This window comes from Carcharodon carcharias, chromosome 5, assembly GCF_017639515.1.
Source record: "Carcharodon carcharias isolate sCarCar2 chromosome 5, sCarCar2.pri, whole genome shotgun sequence".
NCBI classification, from domain to species: Eukaryota; Metazoa; Chordata; class Chondrichthyes; order Lamniformes; family Lamnidae; genus Carcharodon; species Carcharodon carcharias.
In genome coordinates this window covers 49,949,174-49,972,409 of record NC_054471.1, presented here as the reverse complement: position 1 = coordinate 49,972,409, position 23,236 = coordinate 49,949,174, and the positions used below count along the sequence as shown (strand labels likewise).

Here is a 23,236-nt window from a genome sequence, read left to right as displayed (position 1 = left end):
TTTGACAAGGTCCCACATGGGAGACTTATAAAGAAGGCAAATGCACATGGGATACAGGGTAATTTGATAAGGTAGATTCAAAATTGGCTTAATTGTAGGAGACAGAGGGTGATGACAGAAGGATGCTTTAGTGACTGGAAGCCAGTGTCCAGTGGCGTACCACAGGGATCTGTGCTAAGTCCCCTATTATTTGTCATTTATATAAATGATATAGATGACTATGTAGGGGGTAGGATTAGTAAGTTTGCGAATTACACAAATCTGGCCGGGTGGTTAACAGTGAGGTTGAGTGTCTTGTGCTACAGGAAGATATAGATGGCATGGTCAAATGGGCAGATAAGTGGCAGATGGAATTTTACCCTGAAAAGTGTGATGTTGATACACTTTGAATACTCCCTTGTCAAATTACTCCTTCCAATGAACGGCATGGCATTAGGAAGTTCTGAGGAACAAAGGGACCTTGGCGTGTGTGTCCATAGATCTCTGAAGGTGGAGGGGCATGTTAGTGGGGTGGTGAAAAAGGCATATGGGACGCTTGCCTTTATCAATCGAAGCATATATTACAAAAGTAGGGAGGTCATGTTGGAGTTGTCCAGAACCTTGGTGAAGCCAAGCTGGAGTACTGTGTGCAGTTCTGGTCGCCACATTATAGGAAGGATGTGATTGCACTGGAGGGGGTGCAGAGGAGATTCACCAGGATGTTGCCTGGGATGAAACATTTAAGTTATGAAGAGAGGTTGGATAGACTTGTGTTGTTTTCATTGGAGTAGAGAAGACTGAGGGGTGACCTGATCGAGGTGTACAAGATTATGAGGGACATGGACAGGGTGGATAGGAAGCAGCTGTTCCCCTTAGTTGGAGGGTCAGTCACAAGGGTTCAAGGTGAGGGGGGATGTGAGGAAAAACTTTTTTACTCAGAGGGTGGTGACTGTCTGGAATGCACTGCCTGGGAGGGTGGTGGAGGCGGGTTGCCTCACATCCTTTAAAAAGTACCTGGATGAGTGCTTGGCATGTCATAACATTCAAGGCTATGGGCCAAGTGCTGGTAAAAGGGATTAGGTAGGTAATTAGGTCAGGTGTTTCTCACATGTCGGTGCAGACTTGATGTGCCGAAGGGCCTCTTCTGCACTGTGTGATTCTGTGAAACATATGAGATTCTGAGGGGGCTTGACAGGTTAGATGCTAGCTGAGCAGATGTTTCCTTTTGTGGGGGAATCTAGAACTGAGGATTGGGGGCCACAGTTTAAAAATAAGAGTTCTCCCATTTAAGACTAAGATGAGGAGAAATTTCTTCTCTGAGGGTCATTAATCTTTGGAATTCTCTTCCACAGGGACAGTGAAGTCTGGGTCATTGAATATATTCAAGGTCAAGTTAAACAGATTCTTGGTCTAGGAGGGAGTGTAGGAGCAGGCAGGAATGTAGGAGCAGGCAGGAATGTGGAGTTAAGGCCACAATCAGATCAGCCATGAACTGTGGAGCTGGCTCAATTGGCTGAATGGCCTATTGCTGCTCCTATTTCTTGTGATTTTATGATCCCACAGCATGCCATTCCTTCATTTTAAATATATTTCCCTCCTGTCAGAATGGACCAAAAAAGAGCATATTTGATTCTTAGATCACTTCATGTTATTTACAGCATTGATTAAAGATTCAAGTAGCAACGACCAGCTGCAATGTAATATGAACACATGAGAATAAAGGATGGGAAAGGACCATCAGGCCAATCAAACCCATTCCATCCAGAGACGATGCAACTACATGCAATAACAACTTCAACATAGTAAAATGTCCCGAGGCATTTCACAGGAGCGTCATCAGACAGAATTTCACTCTGAACCGTGTAAGGGAATGTTAAGACAGGTAATCAAAAGCTTGGTCAAAGACATAGGTTTTTAAGGACCTACCTGAAGGAAGAGAGAGTGGTAGAGAGTTGGAGAGGTTTAGGGATGGAATTCCAGAGCTTAGGGCCTTGGCATCTGAAGACACCGCCACCAACAATGGAGTGATTAAAATCAGAAATGCTCAAGAGGCAACAGATGCGTGGGAACACCAACACCTGTAAGCTCCACCCCCAAGTCACACACCACCCTGACTTGGAGAATATATCATTGTTCCTTCACTGCAGCTGGGTCAAAATACTGGAACTCTCTTCCTAATAGTTCAATGGTTGTAACTATACCGTATCAACTGTAGCAGTTCAAGAAAGCTCCACAATCTTCTTAAGAACAATTAGATATGGACAATAAATGCTGGTCTTGCCTTACAAATGACTTATCCCCATACCATATAGAATCAAATAATGGTTCCAGTGCAGAAGGAGGCCATCACTCTGCAAGAACAACTTGGCTAGTCTCACTCATCTGCCCTTTTTCTGTAGACCTGCAGTTTTAGTTTCTCTTCAGGTGCTTATCCAATTCTCTTTTGAAAGTCACCATTGAATCTGCCTTCACCATACTCTCAGGCTGTGCATTCCAGATTCTAACCACTCATTGCATAAATAAGTTTTTCGTCATCACTATTGGTTCTTTTGAAAATCAGCTTAAATTGTTGTCCTCTAGTTCTCAACCCTTCCACCTATAGGAACATATATTCTTTCTGGACCCTTCATGATTTTTGATACCTTTGCCAAATCTCCTCTCAACCTTCTTTCTCTAAGGAGAATAGTCGTGGCCTCTCCAATTTACTCACGTAGCTGAAGTCTCTCATCCCTGCAATCATTTTAATGAATATTTTCTGTATCCCCTCTAATGCCTTTGCATCTTTCCTAAAATATGGTGCCCAGAATTGGACACAATATCCCTTGATTCACTTGGTGCCCAAAAATCCATTTATATCAGCCTGGAATATACTGGAATACTGAGCCTTATGGTATAGAGAATTTCAAAGATTCACAATGTGCTGAATGACAGAATTTCATCTCCTCTCAGTCTTAAATGTCCAACCCCTTATTCATGTGTATGACACCTAGTTCCAAACTCTACAGCAAGTGGAAACATCCTCTCAGCATTTTGCCTGTCAAGGCTCTGAAAACTTTTGATTGTTTCAAGGATCACCTCCCATTCTTGTAAAATTCAGAGAATATACCTGGATCAGTTTAAAATGAAGCACCAGAAGTGATTGGTATAAAGCAAGCCACAGAAATCATGAGTGAGTAAATGGGGTTATTAGCTTCTGATCTATACTGTCAGCTGTGGATTAGCAGTCATTAATTCTTCAGTGAGGATATCATAATCATCACTTGTCAGCTATTCAGAGCACAGTGATTGCCAACATCTGTTATTGCATCTGTCACTGGTATTTAGTCATCCTCGTCAATTCCTCCAGTGGCTCACTTGGGCTGCATTGAACAGGAAGGTCCTGGGTCCAATCACTGGTCTGTGCTGAGTTAGAGCAGTGCTTTAGTTGACCTTGGCAGCTTCTGGAGAAAGGTACCACTCCTGATTGCTGAGGGTTTCCAGTCCCTTGCTGGAATTACATGTGTGTGTAGGGTGGATGAATACAGATTCTGACTCAGCTGTAATGCCCTATAGTTAAATACCCGTTATCACTTACACAGGAAAATGGCTGCTTGATTCAGTACCATCACCTGTGCAAAAGGACCCCACTAATTAGCTTGCATGACTGTCTTAATTATTTAACTGTTCTTGCAGCTTGTTTTTATTATCTGAATGCTACAATTGAGGTATTAACTTCCAGGTGTCATGCTCAGTACAAGGCACATCATACTCATAACTTAAAACATGGACAGTACTTGTGTGGAAGCTTCGGGAACTGCCTTAACTTATTTAAAAATGGACACTGATGAACCTGTGAAGGCCTGAAGACCTTTGCAACTTCAGCATAGACTCTCAAGCATCCTGAAGGTTCCAAATTGAATCACACTGGGGGGGAGGTCCCCCCCACACAGCCCCTGTCCTTGAATAGACGTGCCTAGACAGCACTCCTTTATAGAATTCATGCCTGCCATTGTTCAAAGCTTAGTCAAAAACGCCGAATCAATGGACTCCTAGACTCCATGTCTCCAGGTTTGCAACGTAACAAAGGAAAGTGACAAAACCAGTAATCCACAAGTTAAGCATAAAAGAGCACCATCTACTTTATTTCGATCAATGGCCATTGACCCTGTGACTGAAACTGGTTCTCTGATGCTGAAATCCCTTTATCCCAAAAGTCAGAAGAGATCTGGAGGCAGCCTGCAGGATAACACTGACAAGACAACAACTGCAGAAAAAGGCTGTGTCACCTTTGCCTTTTTAAAAACCAAGGTACTTAAAAATCCTTTAAAAAGCCTCCCAGCCTGATTCCAAAGCTCTGAGTTCACCTGTAAAGAAATTTGACCTCCTTAAAAACAACCACGTGTGTCTGAGTTGATGACCTGCTGAACATTCTTCTCCTTGAAGTAATCCTGATATCCGACTCCCAGCCATCTGAATTTATCAGAACTACCGTTCAAGCATGGGGAAAAGCTTCCTTCTTCGCTGGGTTCATAAAGACACGTGAACTGTTAAATATTCTGTTGGTTTAATACTTGTAAAGTGCACGACCTTCTTTAATTATATTTTTCCTGAGTGTGTGGTATGTGACTGATGTAACGTATATCTTTTGGGGTGAATGTGTAAGTAAGTAGTTCTCTTTGCTTAAAGCCATAAAAGTCTGCTCCTGGAACTTTTTAATTTGACCACACACTAAGGCGGGGGGGGGGCTTAGAAACACACACATCTACCTTTTCAAAATAAACTGATTATGGACAGAAGGGAAGGGAATCGAGTTTCAGTTTATCTGCAGCTGAGGAAACTAAGTGCAGACTTGGAGTTTGGTGAGTGAGGGAGTTTAAAGTTTTAATTTTGTTCTTAAATTTTGCTCTTATAATCTAATCTAATCTATGACTAGTAGTAACTGGAAAGTACTGTGTAAGCAGGCTAAGTTCTTGTTTCCTTGCGGCTTAGACAGCGTAAACCCTCTCTCTGCTGTAAGAGTTGAGTAGCTAAGTTGAAGTTGGTTAACCTAGCTCCAGTTCAGTTGGCTATAAATACAGGCCTCTTTAGTGCAGCTAAGGCAAATGGAGTGCAGCTGAGGAAACTGAGTGCTGACTGGAGTTTGGTGAGTCGGGGAGATCAGTGAAGGTGGAGGGAAGGAGGTGATTATTTCCTTTCCTGTCTTTCTCCTCCTATGGATTTGGTTTTTACTCTACGACAGTGAAAGGAGCTAGCTGTTTGAGACCTGTTAAGTGGGTAAGTCCTATTCTATCCCTTCAAGGCTTAAAACTGCATACAAATTGGTGGTAAAGTTATTAAAATTATACATATAAACAACATACTTAAGTGAATAATATTAACTAATTAATTAAAACACATTAAGGATAGCAGAACAGTTGATGTGTCAAGGCTGCAGCATTTGGGAGCTCCTAGTTAACATTGTGATCCAGGGCAAACACGTCTGCAGTAAGAGTTTGTGGCTCGAGGAACTTTGGCTCAGCATCATTGAGCTGGAGGCTGAGATGCATTAGGGAGGGGAAAGTTACCTGGATGTTTTGTACTGGAAGACAGTCACATCCCTTAGGATAGGGTCTTCTAATTTGGCCAGTGGTCAAGGACAGGAGGATGTGACTGTGAGTGAGGCCGGCAAGGGAACCCAGAGAGTAGCTTTGCAGGAGCCTCAGTCTCTGCAATTGTTCAATAAGTTTGAGGTTCTCTTAGCATTTCATAACAAAGCAAATGAATTGAGAGAGCACATTTAAGTAAATAGATATGATCTGATAGCCTTTATGGAGATGTGACTGCAGGATGACAAGGACTGGGTCCTGAATATTGAGGGGTACATGACATTCAGGAAGAATAGGAAGCTAGGTAAAGGTGCAATAGAGATGAGCTTGGTTCAGGATGTAGAATCGGTTTGGGTGGAGATGAGGAATAGTAGGGGAAAGAAGTCACTCGTGGAAGTGGTCTACAGGCCCCTAACAGTAACCACAATATAGTAAAGTATACAAGAAGAAATATTGGGTACTTGTGATAAAGGGACAGCAATAATCATGGGTGATTTTAATCTACATATAAACTGGAAAACTCAGATTGGCAGTAGTAGCCTGGATGAGGAGTTTATAGAATGCCTTTGAGAGGGTTTCTTACTGCAGCACATTTTGCTGGAACCAACCAGAGAGCAGGTTATGTTAGACTTGCTATTTTGTAAGGTGACAGGATTAATTAGTGACCTCAGAGTAACAATGACCACAATATGATTGAATTTTACAATCAGTATAAAAGTGAGAAGAGTGGGTCTGCTAGTATTTTAAACTTAAATAAGGGCAACTGTGTATGCACAAAAGCTGAGCTAGGCTGAAGTTAACTGGGAAACTTGGCTAGGGGATAGATCAATAGAGAAGCAGTGGCAGACGTCTAAGGGATATTTTAGAATACTCAGAATAAGCATATCCCTGCTATAAAGAAAAATTCTAACGGAAAAAAAAACCTGCTTCCTTTACCCCTTTTAGGTAGTGTATTTCAGATCAACAACATATAAACAAAAGAATTACTCCTCAACACACCTCTGGTTCTTTTGCCAATTATCTTAAATCTGTGTCCTCTGGTTGCCAATTCTCTTGCCAGTGGACATGGTTTCCCCTACCTAATCTATTAAAACCCTTGATAATTTTGAACTCACTTGACTTGTATTCTAGTATAAGGTGCTTTGGCCCAGAATTCACTGCAGTGACAAACAGCATAAGTTAAACTGCTGAGCTGCCCAGTCCATTACTGGCAAATTGACAACAGTTTGTGGGAAAAATAATGAGAATATGCTGCGATGAGCCTAGTGACAGCTCAGAAGGACCACAGCCAGCATTTGATACACATCCAAGGCACCAGTCCCAACAGAGAACAGAACAACAATTGAGTGTATTTAAGACCGAGATAGATAGTTTCTTGGTTTGTAAGGGGATCAAAGGTTTCGGGGAGAAGGTGGGAGAATGGGGTTGAGAAACTTATCAGCCTCATTGAATGGCGGAGGAGACTCGATGGGCCGAATGGCCTACTTTCTGCTCCTATGTCTTATGGTCTTATAGTCTTATAGGAGGACTTATCATCCATGGTTTACTAAAAATGTTAGGGAAAGCATCAAACTTAAGGAAAAAGCATATAACTAAATATGAGTGGCAGGTCAGATGATTTGTCAGAATATAAAGACTGGCAGAGAATTACTGAAAGGTTAATCATGAGAAAGAAATTAGTGTATGAGAGGAACCTAGTTAGAAATGTAAAACAGATAGCAAGAATTTCTACAGGTATTTGAACAGGATAAGAGTAGGTAAAGTGACTGTTGGTCCTCGAGAGAGAGAATGGGGAGTTAATTGTAGACAATGAGGAAATGGTAGATGAAATGAACAAATATTTTGCTTCTGTCTTCGCCATGGAGGATACAAAGAACATTTCAGTAATAGCTATAAATTAGGAGGTGGTGAAATTACAATCACTAGGGATGCAGTACTGAGCAAAACTGATGGAGCTGCGGGTTGATAAGTCTCCGGGTCCTGATGGATTACATCGTTGGGTCTTAAAATGGGTAGCTAATGAGTTAGTAGATGTGTTGGTGCTAATTCTCCAAAATTCCCAAGATTTTGGAAAGGATTTTGGAAAGTCCAAGAAGTGAGGGAGGCAGAAAACAGGAAACTATAGGCCAGTTAGCTTGACATCTGTTATGGGGAAGTTATCAGAATCCAGCTGGACACTTAGAAGAGCTCAAGGCAATAGGGAAGAGTCAGCATGGTTTTGTAAAAGGGAAATCATGTTTGACCAATTTATTAAGAGTTTTTTGAAAGTGTAACATGTGCAGTGGATAAAGAGGAACCTGTAGATGGTTCTATACTTGGATTTCCAGAAGGCATTTGATAAGGTGCCACATCAAAGGTTATTTGTGGAAAATAAAAGCTCATGGTGCAGGAAGCAATATTTTAGCCTGGATAAAAGATTGGCAGGCTGGCAGAAAACAGAGAGTATGCATAAATGGAGCTTTGTTTGATTGGCAGGATGTGACGAGTGGACTCCTGCAAAAGTCTGTACTGGGGCCTCAGCATTTTTACAATTTACATCAATGACTTAGATGAGGGGAGCTAAATTTACAGATGACACAAAAATAGGTAGGAAAGTTTCCCTATGGAGCTTGCAGTCGGATATAGATAGGTTGAGGGAGTGGGCAAAAATCTGGCAGATGGAGTATAACGTGGGAAAATGTGAACTTGTTCACTTTGGCAGGAAGAATATAAAAGCAGAGTATTACTTAAAGGAATAATTCCAAGGTGCAGAGGAATCTAGGTATTCTAGTACATGAGTCACACAAAGTTAGTGTGTAGGTACAGCAAGTAATTAAGAAGGCAAATGGAATGCTACCCTTTATTACGAGAGCAATTGAACATATAAGTAAGGATGTTATGCTTCAGTTATACAAGGCATTGGTGAGACCACATCTCGAATATTGTGTGCAGTTTTGGTCTCCTTATTTAAGGAAGGATGTAAATACATTGGAAACAGTTCGGGAGGTAATCTAGATGATATCTGGAATCAGCAAGTTGTCTTATGAGGAAAGGTTGGACAGACTGTGCTTGTTTCCACTGGAGTTTAGAAGAGTGAGGGCTAGCTTGATGGAAGTATATAAGATTCTTAACCGGATTGACAGGGTGGACATGGAAAGGATGTTCCCTTTGTCGGTGAGTGCAAAGCTAGGGGGCACTGTTTTAAAATTAGGAGTTGCCATTTTAGGACATAGATGAGGCGATTTATTTTCTCTGAGGGTTGTGCAACTTTGGAACTCTCTGCTCCCAAAGGTGGTGGAGGTGGGATCTTTGAAAATTTTAAGGCAGAGGCAGATAGATTCTTGTTAGGCAAGGGAATTAAAGGCTATCGGGGGTAGATGGGAATGTAGATTTCAAAACACAAACACATTAGCCATGATCTTAATGAATGGTGGAGCAGGTTTGAGGGGCCATATGGCCTACTTTTGCTCCTCTTTCGTATGCTCGTATGCATGTTCAATTGTGGGAGCTTTTGCAAGTATATAAAAAGGGAAGAGAGTAGATAAAGTACGCATTGGTCCATTAGAAGCAGAGACAGGAGAAATTAGCTTTGGGAATGAGGAAATAGCAGACATTGAACTAATATTTGGTCTGCCTTTACTGTAGAAAACACAATCTCCTTGCCAGAAATGAAGGGTAACAGGGGCTAATAAGAGTGAAGAAATTAAAGAAATTAATATCAGCAGAGAAAAAGTACTGGACTGACTCAAGGAACAAAGCCCCAGGACCTGATGGCCAACATCCTCGAGTTCTAAAGGAGCTATCTGCAGAGATAGTGAATGTACTGGCTGTGATTTTTTAAATTCCATGAAATTCTGGAATAGCCCCAGCAGATTGGAGGTTAGCGAATGCTCCAAGAAAGGAGGAAGAGAGAAAACAGGGAACTTCAGGCCAGTTAGCCTGACAACAGTCATCGGGAAAGTGCTGGAACCTATTCCTAAGGAAGCCTTGACCGTGCACTTAGAAAAGCATAGTATGGTTCGAACAAGTCAACGTGGTTTTACTAAATGGGAATCCTGTTCGACAAATCTATTAAAGTTTTTTGAGAATGTAACTAGTAGGGTAGATACAGCAGAACCAGTAGATAAAGTATATTTGGATTTCCAAAAGGCATTTAGATAAGGTACGGGGAGGCGATGGTGTAACGGTATTGTCACTGGACTGGTAATCCAGAGGTGCAGGGTAATGCTCTGGGGACCCCGGTTCAAATCCTGCCACAGGGAATTTGAATTCAATAAAAAAACCTGGAATTAAAGGTTTAATGATGATCATGAGAGCATTGCCGATTGTCGTAAAAACCCATCTAGTTCACTAATGTCCTTTAGGGAAGAAAATCTGCTACCCTTACCTGGTCTGGCCTACATGTGACTCCAGACCCACAGCAATGTGGTTGATTCTTAAATGCCCTTTGAGCAAGGGAAATTAGGGATGGGCAATAAATGCTGGCCTAGCCAGCAACACCCACATCTCACGAATGAATAAAAAAAAAGCGAATACATAAGGTAAGGAGTGCTATGTTAGTCTGGATAGAGGATTGGTTAATGAACGAGAAGCAGAGAGTAGGCACAAATGAAGCATTTTAAAGTTGGCAGGCTATGACTAGTGGAATGCCGCATGCTTCAATGCTGGGGCCTCGGCCATTTACAATCTATTAATGGATTAGATAAAGAATCAGAGAGCAATGTGTCTAAATTTGTTGACAATACGCAGCTAGGTGGGAATGTAAGATGTGAGGAGGACACAGAGGCTGCAGGGTGATATAGACAGGTTAAGTGAGTGGGCAACAAGGTTGCAGGTGGAGTATAACATGAAGTTTAAAGTTATTCACTTTGGTCATAAGAATAGAAAAGCAAAATTATTTTTAAAGGTGTGAAACTTGTATATGTTGTTTAAAGAGACTTGGATGTACTCGTACAAGGATTGCAAAAAGTTAGATTGCAGATACAATAAATAATTAGGAAGGCAAATGGCATGTTGGCCTTTATTGAAAGAGGATTGGAGTACAAGAATAAAGAAGCCTTGCTACAATGTACAGGGCTTTGGTGAGACCAACTGAGAACACTGTGTGCAATTTTGGTCTCCATATTTAACGAAGGATATACATGCATTGGAGGCAGTATAGTGAAGGTTCACTAGATTGGTCCCTGAGATAAGAATGTTGTCCTATGATGAGAGGCTGAGTAAATTAGGCCTCTATTCTCTGGAATTGAAATGAATCAACAGTGAACTAATTGAAATATTCAAGATTATGAAGGGGCTTCACAGGTTAGATACTGGGAGGTCGTGCCGACTCGAAATGTTAACTCTGCTTCTCTCTCCACAGATGCTGTCAGACCTGCTAAGTTTTTCCTGCATTTTCTGTTTTTATTTCATATTTCCAGCAACTGCAGTATTTTGCTTTTATCTGGGAGGTTGTTTTCCTGGCTGAGGAATCTAGAACAAGGGGACACAGTTTTAGGATAAGAGATAAGTCACACGCCATCCTGACTTGGAACAAGATCACCATTCCTTCACTGTTGCTGGGTCAAAATTTTGGAACTCCCTAACAGGAGGTGTACCCATTATACATGCAGAAGCTCAAGAAGGTGGCTTTTCACCACCTTTTCAAGGGCAATTAAGGTTGGGCAATAAATCCTGGCATTACCAACACGCTTCCTAAGGAGGAATAAACATACTGTCTTATGCCAAGAGGCGAGGTAGCTGGCTTTCCCATGTCATGTGCCATCAATCTAATGTCAGTAGATTTCTCCATCCATAACTTCTGCATTGCAGCAGATGTATCAGATATTTCCCAGTATGCAACAGCTAGCTGACCCTGATTGCTGCTGGGTTTTCTGTGCAGGGTTACTATTTTACTACTGCACTATCACCATGCTACAGCTTGTTATGGCAACACCCTTGAATTCCTTTCGGAAGAAAAATAAAAATGCTGGCCTGCTGTTTGTTTGGTTTAATATTTTCTGAAGTTCCGGAAAGTACTTGCACATTGGAGCCACGTTTGTAATGTAGGAAACAGTGAAGCCGGGCTGACTTTCACCTGCTCTACACATTTGTTATTCAGCGCCCAAGCGTGAGATATTTCTTGGAATCATGTTTCTCACTCCCAAAATTTAATTTACCAGAAACTAGCAAATGTTACAATCAATGCCAACTCATGTGTACTTTGCCATGTATTTGTTGCTTTGATTCAGTCTTTGAGCCATTCACAACAGGGAGGTTGCATTTTGCTCCTGATCTGTACTGAGCTGGGCACCATAATTGTTCATAGAACCCCTAGGTTAGGGAGGAGAAAATCTAGACATTGACTTATGTTTCTGATGAGAGTTTCCTCTTCTGGGAGCGTATGTGTGTGGATGTCAGGGGAGGGCAGATGCGATGCCCTCTGTGGTTGGATAGCCTTCTAAGAGATTTATGTGTGAATAACATCAAGTTGGGTGAGGTTGAGATATAACCACACCTCAGCCAGGTGCAAAAGTCTGAAGAAGAGTGCAGAAAATCACTGGATAGAGAAGGTAGCAAATATACAGACTGAACAACTAGTGAATGAAAACACAATTTTAAAGGTGTGTTCATTTTTGCTAAATTGGCCTGTAAGAGGAATTTTGTTTGTCAAAGAAAATGTCTCAAAAATCATTTTTGCTCCGTATATATTTGGTACTCCCTAATTTTGTGTGTAGGCTAGGTGAGTTCAATTGCAGAAACCTCTTTAACATTTCTTCATCAAGATAGGAAGCATAATTAATTTATCATATTACTCAATCTACATGTTGAAAAATAGAATGAGAATCTAAAATAACTGATCCAGAATAGCTCCACGTAAACCTGGGCTCTGGATACAATGCTCAGTACAATTTCCATTTTTAAAAAAATGTATTTTCGTTCTTTTTGTGATAAAAGGAATAGGAAGAAGATTGGAGGACTCTTCTTTATCATGTTAATTGAAAGGAAAACTGATAAACTTAACTTAAGCTTATTGGCTTGTGGCATAGTTTAGTATTTGTGTCGTAGTACAGCAAATACGTCAGTCACTTACACCTGGCTCCAGACAGCGCTGCATTGAGAAAGGGGAATACTTGAAAGCAGCAATATTTGCAAACCTCATTATTTCCTAACAACTGTAAGTAAACAGAGATAGTTTAAGTATGTTATATTTGTATTTGTGAGTTTTAGGAACAGTTTTAGCTTTAAAGTTGAACTTTGATTTGTATTTCTGTATCTGTGTGCTAAGAGGTCAAATGGAGTTTTAGTTTCACTTTAAAAGGCCGCATGCATTTCTAATGAGTTTACGACTGCTGTAAAGTAAAGGTAACACACACGAGCAGAAAACACTGCCATTGCCTAGCAACAGTGGGGCCAGGTAGGCAGGTTCCTCCCACAGACATACACACAGAAGAAGAAAGACAGCAGTTTGATTTGTAAGCTGTTGGAGTTCAGCTGGTTTTGGAGTTGCTGCCAGGAGAGACTGGAGCAAAGGGGACAGTTCCAAGCTAAAGAAAACCCCCAAAAATCTAAGGGAGTGGAAGAGGAGAAAGTCCAAAGAAGGCCTTGTAGTCAAAGGAAGGACAGGAACCTGGGCAAAGGTCCTGTTAAGTGAAGTTAAGAGTGAGGGGCAGAGAGAAAGGCTCCAAGCTTCAGATTTAAAGAGACAAAAGGTGCTGAAAGCAGATTTAAAGTGGGAACAGCTTGCAAGAGGCAAGAAAGTCCAAATAAATGGCAGAAGGTCTGTAACTCTTTGCTATGGGCATGTCAAGCAGTGGTGTACTGTTGACAGATGAAACAGAGGGACTGAGTGTGTGGAAAACAGCTTAAATGCGTGTGATGACCCAGGGAAGAGGAATATCAGTAGGAGAGTTCAAAACCCTGGAGGTGAACTCTTGCAGAAGGCACCTGAGAGAAAGCGTCAGTCTGAGAGAAGATATCAAGGTGAGGTCTTGGAGAGTGGAGATCGGAAACACCCGTGAAAGACGGAATTCAGTGAGACTGCTTGGCTGACAGTGTGACAAGCTCCTGCGGGGAGTTGAGGAGAGATCCATAGCATCTGGTTGAAGAGGTATCTGTCATTTGAGGTCAGAGTGTGGTGTGTCTAACCACAGGGTGCCATAGGTTTACGTGGACTGCGTACTTACTGTGTACATTAAAGTATAAGATAGCTTTTGTGACTTGTGTTGTCCTTACAAATCTGTATATATCTAAAGGTATAGTTTTGGGTGAAGGAGTATTATAATATAGTTCATCTTTCCTTGTGAAATAAATGTTTTATTATTTTGTAAAAGGTTCATCAGCTGACTCCTGTGACTCTGTTCAGTAGCAACTCTCCACGTATTTAAACAGACAAATAAAAGTTAGGATCTATCAAACTGGGTTCCACTCTGAGATCAGGCCTGTCCAGGGGTAACCTCAGCTGGGGATTATAACACAGTTCCTAGCAATTTCAGGCTTTGAATTAAAATAGGATAAAGCTGAATGAAGACTAAGAGGTCATGTATCTATCCAAATGTTTAATAATAGTGAAATACTCTATAATTATTCTATCATATACAATCTAAGAAGTTGCTGATGTGGTAGCTGATGATTTTCAACAAGACAAAACTTTAGTTTGGATTCACAGTTGAACATTAGCCCTTGAATATAACATAAATATTTAATAATGATTTTTTTTCTCTCCACATTGTGTAGAAAACTCCTTGCCAAAACTAAAATTATCTGAAGACAGTGTTATTACTTCACCATCAAACTCCAATTCAAGCTTTCCAGGAATGACTGCAGGAAATGGGCTGTCGGAAACACCAGCTGGATCGAAGGATCACGGGAATGTCCCCATCATTGTACCATTGATCCCTCCACCGATGCTGAAACCACCAGCAGGTAAGGATCTTCTTTGTACTTGTACAGAGGAAAGATGAGAAGAGACTGAACCAGATTCTACATTTGCTGTTGGGGTCTGTTGTAACAGAGACACTGATTGCAGTGCAGGATACACAGCTTTTTATTGAAATAATACAGCAAGGTCAAATGCATGCATATATATTTCTTGCAGATGTTTTGGCAGCAAAGATGATTTCACTTTTAAATTTGGAACTCTTAATAAGAGCAATGGTCAACAACACTGCTACATCCAGGACCTTGGGGCAAGGTAGCCAACATCCCCGACCTCCCCATCCCACACCCCAGGATTGCCTTTGGATCTACAAAATTAAAGAATAATCCATAAATTGCTGCTACAAGCAACCTGGGAAAAAATTAAGTAGGATAATTTTTAAAATTGTACATTTTCAAAGAAAAATCCTTGAACGCTTTAGAGTCATAGAGTTATACAGCATAACATGTCCGTGCCAGCCTTCAAGCACCTATTTATTCTAATCCCATTTTCCAGCACTTGGCCTGTGGCCCAGTATGCTATGGCATTTCAAGTATTCATCTAAATCATTCTTAAATGCTGTGAGGGTTCCTCACCACCCCCTCAGGCAGTGTGTTCCAGATCCCAACCACCCTCTGGGTGAAAAAATTTTTCCTCAAATCCTCTCTAAACCTCTGCCCCTTAGCTTAAATCTATGTCCCCTCATTGTTGACACCTCCACTAAGGGGAAAAGTTTCTTCCTATCGACCCTTCCTATGCCCCTCATAATTTTGTATACCTCTATCAGGTCCCCCCTCAGCCTTCTCTGCTCTAAGGAAAACAATCCTAGCCTATCCAGTCTCTCTTCATAACTGAAACGCTCCAGCCCAGGCAACATCCTGGTGAATCTCTTCTGCACCCTCACCAGTGCAATCACATCTTTCCTATTGTGTGGTGATCAGAACTGCACTCAGTACTCCAGCTGTGGCCTAACTAGCATTTTATGCAGCTCCAATATAACCTGTCTGCTCTTATATTCTATGCCTCAGCTAATAAAGGCAAGTTTCCCATATGCCTTAACCACCCGATCTACCTGTGCTGCTGCCTTCAGGGATCTATGGACATGTACACCAAGGTCCCTCTGATCCTCTGTACTTCCCAGGGTCCTACCATTCATTGCCGTGTTAGTCCTCCCAAAATGGATCACCTCACAGTCCTCAGGATTAAATTCCATTTGCCTCTGCTCTGCCTATCTTAACAGTCTGTCTATATCATCCTGTAATCTAGGGCTTTCCTCCCCAATATTTACGATACCACCAATTTTTGTGTCATCTGTGAATTTACTGATCATATTCCCTATATTTATGTCTAGATCATTAATATACAATGCAAACAGCAAGGATCCCAGCACCGATCTCAGCGGTACACTACTCGTCACAGGCTTCCAATCTCAAAAACAACCTTTGACCATCACCCTCTGCCTCCTGCCATTAAGCCAATTTTGGATCCTTGCCCTAGATCCCATGAACTCTTACCTTCTTGACCATTCTCCATGCAGGACCTTGTCAAAAGCCTTACTGAAGTCCATGTAGACTATATCAACTGCACTAGCGTCATCTACACAACTAGTCACCTTGAAAAATTCTAGACAAATGGTAGTTGTCATGGTCACCATTACAGGCTGAGTTTCAATTCCCAATTTATGAATTGAATTCAAATTACACCAGCTGCTATGGTGGGACTTGAACCCATGGCCCAGAGCATTAGGCTGGGCCGTTAGATTACTAGTCCAGTGATATTATCACTACACCACCATGTGTCCCTTTGATTATAATTAATAAAAAAAATCTGAGATGGAGAAAGAAGTGCTATTTGACTGACAGTCAAAAATCTTCCAGTTGGATAATGAAGAGCCTAATTGCCTTCTGAATGGCTTAAGAAAGTGAACACCACAGTTATGGACACGTTGGGTGATCGGTGGCGGGTATGTGGGGTAGGGTGGTAAGAGGCTGGTGGTCATGTGGTGACACCCCCAGGAATGTGTCCAAGTTGAGTTGGCTCCCCTATCCCAAGGGACAGAAGTGTGTGTGTGTGTGTGTGTGTGTGTGTGTGTGTGTACGTGTACAACTTTTAATTTTGAAGGCTGATTTTGAAAATTAGTTAACACAATCAGCACCAATAAAATTACAGTCAAGAATAGCAGTGAATGTTGCATTTATTGCCTCTCCCTCTCCCCACCCTACCCCACGTTGACCCAACCGCCCTCAGTCATTGGCAGCTGTGAAACTTGATGAGCAGGTAAGGATGAAGGAAAAACATAGGATTTTCTTGTTATGTGGCTGAATTATAATACATTAGCACCAATGGATCGCATTGTCACTTCATTATGTAAAGGCTCCATAGATAACTGGAATTGGATTGATTTATAACAAACTGTTTCTCAATCCTGATAACCCCCTTCACATACCCTCCAAAGTGGAAGATCCTGCAGGGGAGTCACATAAGCAGCACAAAGAGAATGTCCAGCCTTATATCATCTTCCACACCTAGCCAGAAGTGACATTGGTGGTGCAATGAGATTAGTTTATCCTGGCCTGTGCACAGGGGTGGTGATAATATGTGATGATGTGTCTTCTGGATCTTGCATGATTGCCTAAAGGGGTTGCAGGGGAGACTAGGGTGGAATTTCTCAGAGTTTTTTTAATTAGTCTCATTTTTATTTTCTTGGGCTTCCTTGCAGAGGTAGCAGTACTCTCAATTTGGAAGGCTGGTTCACAAGATTGCACCATCTAACAGGATGATCACTGATGGACCTGATTACAGTTTCTAATCAGTATCACAAGGTTTTGACTGAGGTTTGAGAACAGAATGTGCTCTCTTGAGTTGCTTTCACTAGATCTGAAGATTATTTGTAAATTGCAGGAAACTAAAGCAATATTCAGCTAACATTCCAAGCAATAAAGCAAAGGGGACGTTGTGGAAAGGATATAAATGCAGTGTAAATATAACATGTTCTTATAAAGAAACATGTCAATACTTTACTAAGGTCCCCTGGCAATGACTTGGTTAAATGGCAATTACATTATAAAAGTTTAATGGTAATTGCATTGTTCAGGCAATTGCATTGTTAAACAGGTGATGGATATTGGTCTGCAAATTCGTGAAGCGTTCTATATTTAAAAATGTGGTGGCATAGTGGTATTGTCACTGGACTGGTAGATCCAGGGTAATGCTCTGGGGATCAGAGTTCAAATCCCCCCATGGTAGATGGTGAAATTTGAATTCAATATAAAAAATTAAAAGTCTGATGATTATGAAACACTCAAAATAGTTTATAAATGGGGACAGCTGGAACACTGGGTGTGGAAGAACTGGGAGAGCCTGTGACATTGCTGTCTTGAAAATAAACTAGCTTTGGACTCATTCCCCCTCAACATATAATTATTGGAATTAGCAGAACAATCCAGAAAATAATGGGAATCAGCAGTCACATGCAGGGTTTCCAATCTAGAGTTGCACTCAGCAAGGGAGGGAAATAATGATTTGGCATCAAAGATGAGAGATTAAAAGGCTGAACTGAAATGAGACTGAGACTGATGGACTGGAGATGTTGAAAAACCCTTCCTCCCTTTAAGTATAGGATCTAGCTTTTTAAGTAGTGCTATCCAATGGGACGAATATCAGTATGTAGCATGACAAGAAAATAACAGGGAATAGATTGAGGTGATAGTAATGCAAAGGTGTACTTTATGTCCTGCTCCCTTGTATACCCTGCTTCCAGCTGTACCTGCTCTGACTTAGTACCAGCACTGTATTAGTAGATCAAGGTTGACATCTGCTACTGGATGAGCAAGACTTTCCTCCAACTAAGTGTTGTCTTCACACCCTGTCACAAACTCAATTCTTGAGTCACCAGCTCCATGCTTCTCCCTTTCAATTGAGTGAGGTTGAACCAGACCATTGATGTTGTATATTACCCTGAAATGAGCCTTTGACCACACATCACTTCTTCACCAAGATCACCTATTTCCACCTTTGTAACACCACCCAGCTTCTTTCTGCCTCACCCCATCTGCTTAAACCTACTTCCATGCCTTTGTTACCACTGGACTTGGCTATTCAAATGCTCACCCGCCTGGCCCCCCCATCTTCCACTTAACATAAACTAGAGTTTATCCAAAACTCAGCAGCCTATTGTTGCGATCCCTGTGGGGAACTATAAACCAAAATGACCAAATTTACCGAAATGACCCCCAAATGAAGAAATTGCAAACAAGATTTTACTTTTTGTAACTTTTACTTTAACATGAATCAGACTTCATGAAGACTAAACATGAATTAACTGGCAAATTACGGTCGGTACAAACTGTAAATTACAAATAGAACAGCAGATACAACAAAGACTATCTCATGAGATTACATGCATTCGCATCATTGCCTGCACAAATGTAGCACAACGTGAAATCTCACAAGTCTTTCCAACTCAGTCTCTGGTACATCAGGTCTCTCACTTTTCTTGCTCAATAGATTTGGCCCTCAAGTCACCTGCAACAGTAGCTCCACTCCTTTTGAATTTCCTGGAGTCAGTCATCATCCAAACAGAACAGTCCTGCAGAACCTCCTTAGTTGATAGTCACGATAGTCTTGAAGGTGCAGGCTCCGCAGAGATTCTTTTAGCTGACCCTTTTAAAAAACCCCATTAAACAGTCTGGTTGGCTCTGGCAAAACTGTAGCATAGCAGTGGATTGTCTAATTCACAATCCCTGCTCTAACTCTGCCTTCAGCTTTCTGTCCCTTTTCACTGTATCACACGCACAGCTCCTTGTAAATGTGCTGCCTTTGTTCTTCCCCTCTGCAGCTTCTCTGGCCACATGGCTTCTGTATTTTACCTTCCTTCCTGTTGGAGTTGCTTCGAGGTCAAGGGTTGCCAGCTCACATGAACCAGCATTTCCTATTATTCAAGAAAATGTCCAAAGATGCTTGACAGCAACATTATCAAACAAAATCTAATGCTAAGCCACAAAAGGAGATGTTAGGACAGATGACCAAAAACTTGTTTGAAGAAATAGTTTTGAATAGCCTTCCCAAAGGAGAAAAAGAGAGGCAGGGTGGATGTTCCAGAGCTCAGGGGCCTAAGGAGCTGAATGCATGGCTGTCAGTGGTGGAGCATTAAAAATCGAAGGTGCATAAGAAGCTAGAATTGGAGAATTGCAGATGTTCTGAGGTTTATAACACTAAAGAAGATTATAAATCTAGGGAGGGGCATGGCCAAAGAAATTTTTAAAATCAAGGTGTTGCTCAACCGGAAGCCAATGTTGATCAGGGAGCACAGGGGTGATGGGCGAAAGGGACTTGGTGTGAGTTAGTATGCAGCGCGAAGACCTTTGACCTGGGCAGCAGTACAGGAAAACTTGTAATTTCTTCAAAAAAGTCTGTGGAATCTGTAAGTCCTTATGTTCTTATAGGGAACCCTTTTTTAACAAAAATCAAATCCAAATAAACAAGGTTTTAAAAAATTATATACAAATGCAACGTAATGCGTATATCAAACACAAACGTTTATTGCTTAGTGAGGAATGGCTGAATAATGAGTAGCTCCGCTGGGCGTGGAAAAAACACCAGAAAGTGTTGAAAAGCAAATAATTGCATTCTATGCCAAATCTTCAGATGCATTACTGTATTTGTGAATTACATGACAGGATACATTTTACTCGAAAACAAGTGCAAGCATATTGAGTTGCTCTGTTAATGCAATACGTTTTTGTAATAAATATTCTGCTGAAGGTTTATGTGGCAGTTTCTTCCTAAACATTTGATTGCTTGTGGGGCATTCTGCAAATTGTGCTATAAAATGCTACTCGTTAGACAAATGCTGGTTATCACCAATATGCTTACGATTGTAAGTCTGTTGATAAAGCATATAAAACCTTTCAATTTCTATAGAACTTTATTGTGTCCAAACCCTCGGTGACTCACCAAAAGCCCATGCCTTCCAGAGTGATATAGTTCATACTATGATTTACACAAACTGCTGGTGTTTCTAGTGCTGTTGTAGCACTCTATAATTGATGTTAAACCGTTTATTACGAACAGAAACATCAAATGCAAATGTGTATTTCTGGTATCATCTGAATGGATCAAATGTTAAACTTGTGTTATGTATGGTCTGCAAGCTAAAGTGCAATTTTGTCCACTGTGATCGTGAACCAACTTTTATTTGCCTCTCCAAAAAAAAACCCATTGAGAGCCTGTAATAGGAAGGCTTGGAGTAGGGATGAGAAATGCTATTTGGGGCAAATTGTGTCATTACTAAATATCATAAGTGCAATTATCCAGTCACAGCCCTTAGGCTAGGTACTTCAGGTGTGATCAGTGGTCAGGGACAGGTGGGCGTGGCTGCAAGTGAGACAGGTATGAGGATCCAAAAGGTAGCAATGGAGGAGCCTCAGCCATTGCAATTGCCCAACAGTTTTGATGCTCTTGCAGTTTGTGTGGACAAGAACAGAGGCTGGGTTTGGATGAGCAAACTGACCACATCAATATGATACAGGGGACCATTCAAGTGCAGGGAGTAAAAAGGAATGTAGTTGTAGTAGGGGACAGTATCGTTAAGGGGTACATAGTGTCCTCTGCAGCTGAGAACATAAGTCCCGAAGTCAATGTTGCCTGCCAGATGCCAGGGTAAAGACCATCTCCTTGGGGCTGGAGGGGATCTAGGAGTTGGAGGACAAGGGTTCAGTTGTTATGGTTAGAATGGGCACTAGCGACATAGCTAGGACTAAGAAAGAGGTCCTGCTGAGGGAATATGAGCAGTTGGGGGCTAAATTAAAAGGCAGAATCACAAAACTAATAATCTCTGGATTACTACCTGAACCATAAGTAAATTGGCATAGGGTAAATAGGATCAGAGAGTTGGTGTGGGAGAAATGGGTTTCGATTCATGGGGCACTGGCGCCAGTACTGGGGAAAGAAGGGGCTGTACAATTGGAAGTGAGTTCACTTAGCCATATTGGGATTGGTGCCCTTGTGAATCAGGCATTGGTTGTTGATGGGGGGACACGTTAAATAGGGTGGGCCCCTATCCTATGACCTTCCCACCCACCCCTGAACTCATCTAAGCTCATTCTAACCACCATCCCTTGACATTCAATGGCATTACCATTGCTGAATCCCCCACTATCAACATCCTCGGGGTTACCATTGACCAGAAACTGAACTGGACTAGCCATATAAATACTATGACTATAGGATCAAGTCAGAGGCTAGGAATCCTGCAGTGAGTAACTCACCTCCTGACTCCCCAAAGCCTGTCCACCATCTACAAGGCACATGTCAGGAGTGTGATGGAATACTCTCCACTTGCCTGGATGAGTGCAGCTCCCACAACACTCAAGAAACTCGACACCATCCAGGACAAAGCCACTCGCTTCACTTACAATCCATCCAAAAACATTCACTCCCTCCACCACCGATGCACAGTAGCAGCAGTATGTAAAATCTACAAGATGCACTGCAGAAACTCACCAAGGCTCCTTAGGCAGCACCTTCCAAAGCTATGACCACCACCATCTAGACGAGCAAGGGCAACAGATACATGAGAACACCGCCACCTGAAAGTTCCGCTCCAAGCCACTCACCATCCTGATTTGGAAATTTATCACCGTTCCTTCACTGTCGCTGGTTCAAAATCCTGGAACTCCCTCCCTAATGGCAGTGTGAGTGTACTTACACCAGATAGACTGCAGCAGTTCAGGAAGGCAGCTCACCACCACCTTCTCAAGGGCAATCCACGGAAATTGCTTAGAGGATGTGCTCATCAATTGGCAGTTCCTCTCCCTTTGGGCTTTTGGATAACGTTTGATATGCATACTGTTTCTTGCTGTTGGAAATCAGCCATCATTGTCCCGGTTGCTAAGAAGTCATGGCCTGCTGAGCTGAATTTGGGGAGGCAGTGGCATAGTGGTATTGTCATTGGACTAGTAATCCAGAGACCCAAGGTAATGCTCTGGGGACCCACGTTCAAATCCCACGATGGCAGGTGGTGGAATTTGAATTCAATAAAAATATGAAATTAAGGTCTGATAATTACCATGAAACCATTGTCGATTGTTGTAAAAACCCACCTGGTTCACAAATGTCCTTTTGGGAGGGAAATTTGCCATCCTTACCTGGTCTGGCCTACACCTGACTCCAGACTTGCAGCAATGTGGTTGACTCTTAAGTACCCTCTGAACATGGGCAATTAGGGATGGGCAATAGATGCATCTCCTCAGGGCTGTGTACCTTCACCTTTACTTTTCATCCTCCATACGAATTACTGTGGATCTCGATTGTTGCTTTTGGAGAATTTTGGCCAAAGTTAAGCATGTCATGAACAATGAGAATGACCCTTTGTCTCAGTATTACTGCTGGTTGCATTCAGGGAAAAGGCTACAATCCCTTAGATGCAGGACAGATCAGTTCCTGAACTCATTTCTGCCCTTCGCTGTAAGAGCTTTTAACAAGAGTTTGATGTATGAGTGAGGATATGCACTCATGGTGGGACTCATGAGCTGAATATTTTAATGCATTGAAGTAGTTTTGAATACATATTTTTATTCAAGATGGACCTCTGTGATGGGATAATTTTCTTCCTTTCTACTTTTATACACTTATATGTAATTTTTTGATGAGAGAGCAATGTAGCCAAAATTAATTTCCATATGGACAATCAAGTGAATTTGAATTGAATTGAATTTAAACAATGAAATGGCAGAGGCTTTAAACAAGTATTTTGTGCCTGTATTCACAAAATGCATCCCAAGAACTGTGGAAAAGAGACAAAAGGGAAGGCGGAACT

The 23,236-nt window shown here is 41.6% G+C and overlaps 1 protein-coding gene across 4 annotated transcripts in view; it reads left to right on the top strand.

Annotated features, from left to right (window-relative positions):
- sobpa (sine oculis binding protein homolog (Drosophila) a) overlaps positions 1–23,236 on the top strand; it is a 343,731-nt gene that overhangs the window by 139,361 nt on the left and 181,134 nt on the right. For all 4 annotated transcript variants that reach the window (XM_041187129.1, XM_041187128.1, XM_041187130.1 and 1 more), the window contains exon 3: positions 14,238–14,426. In XM_041187129.1, coding sequence (XP_041043063.1) covers positions 14,238–14,426 — 189 coding nt within the window. The remainder of the gene's footprint in view (positions 1–14,237; positions 14,427–23,236) is intronic.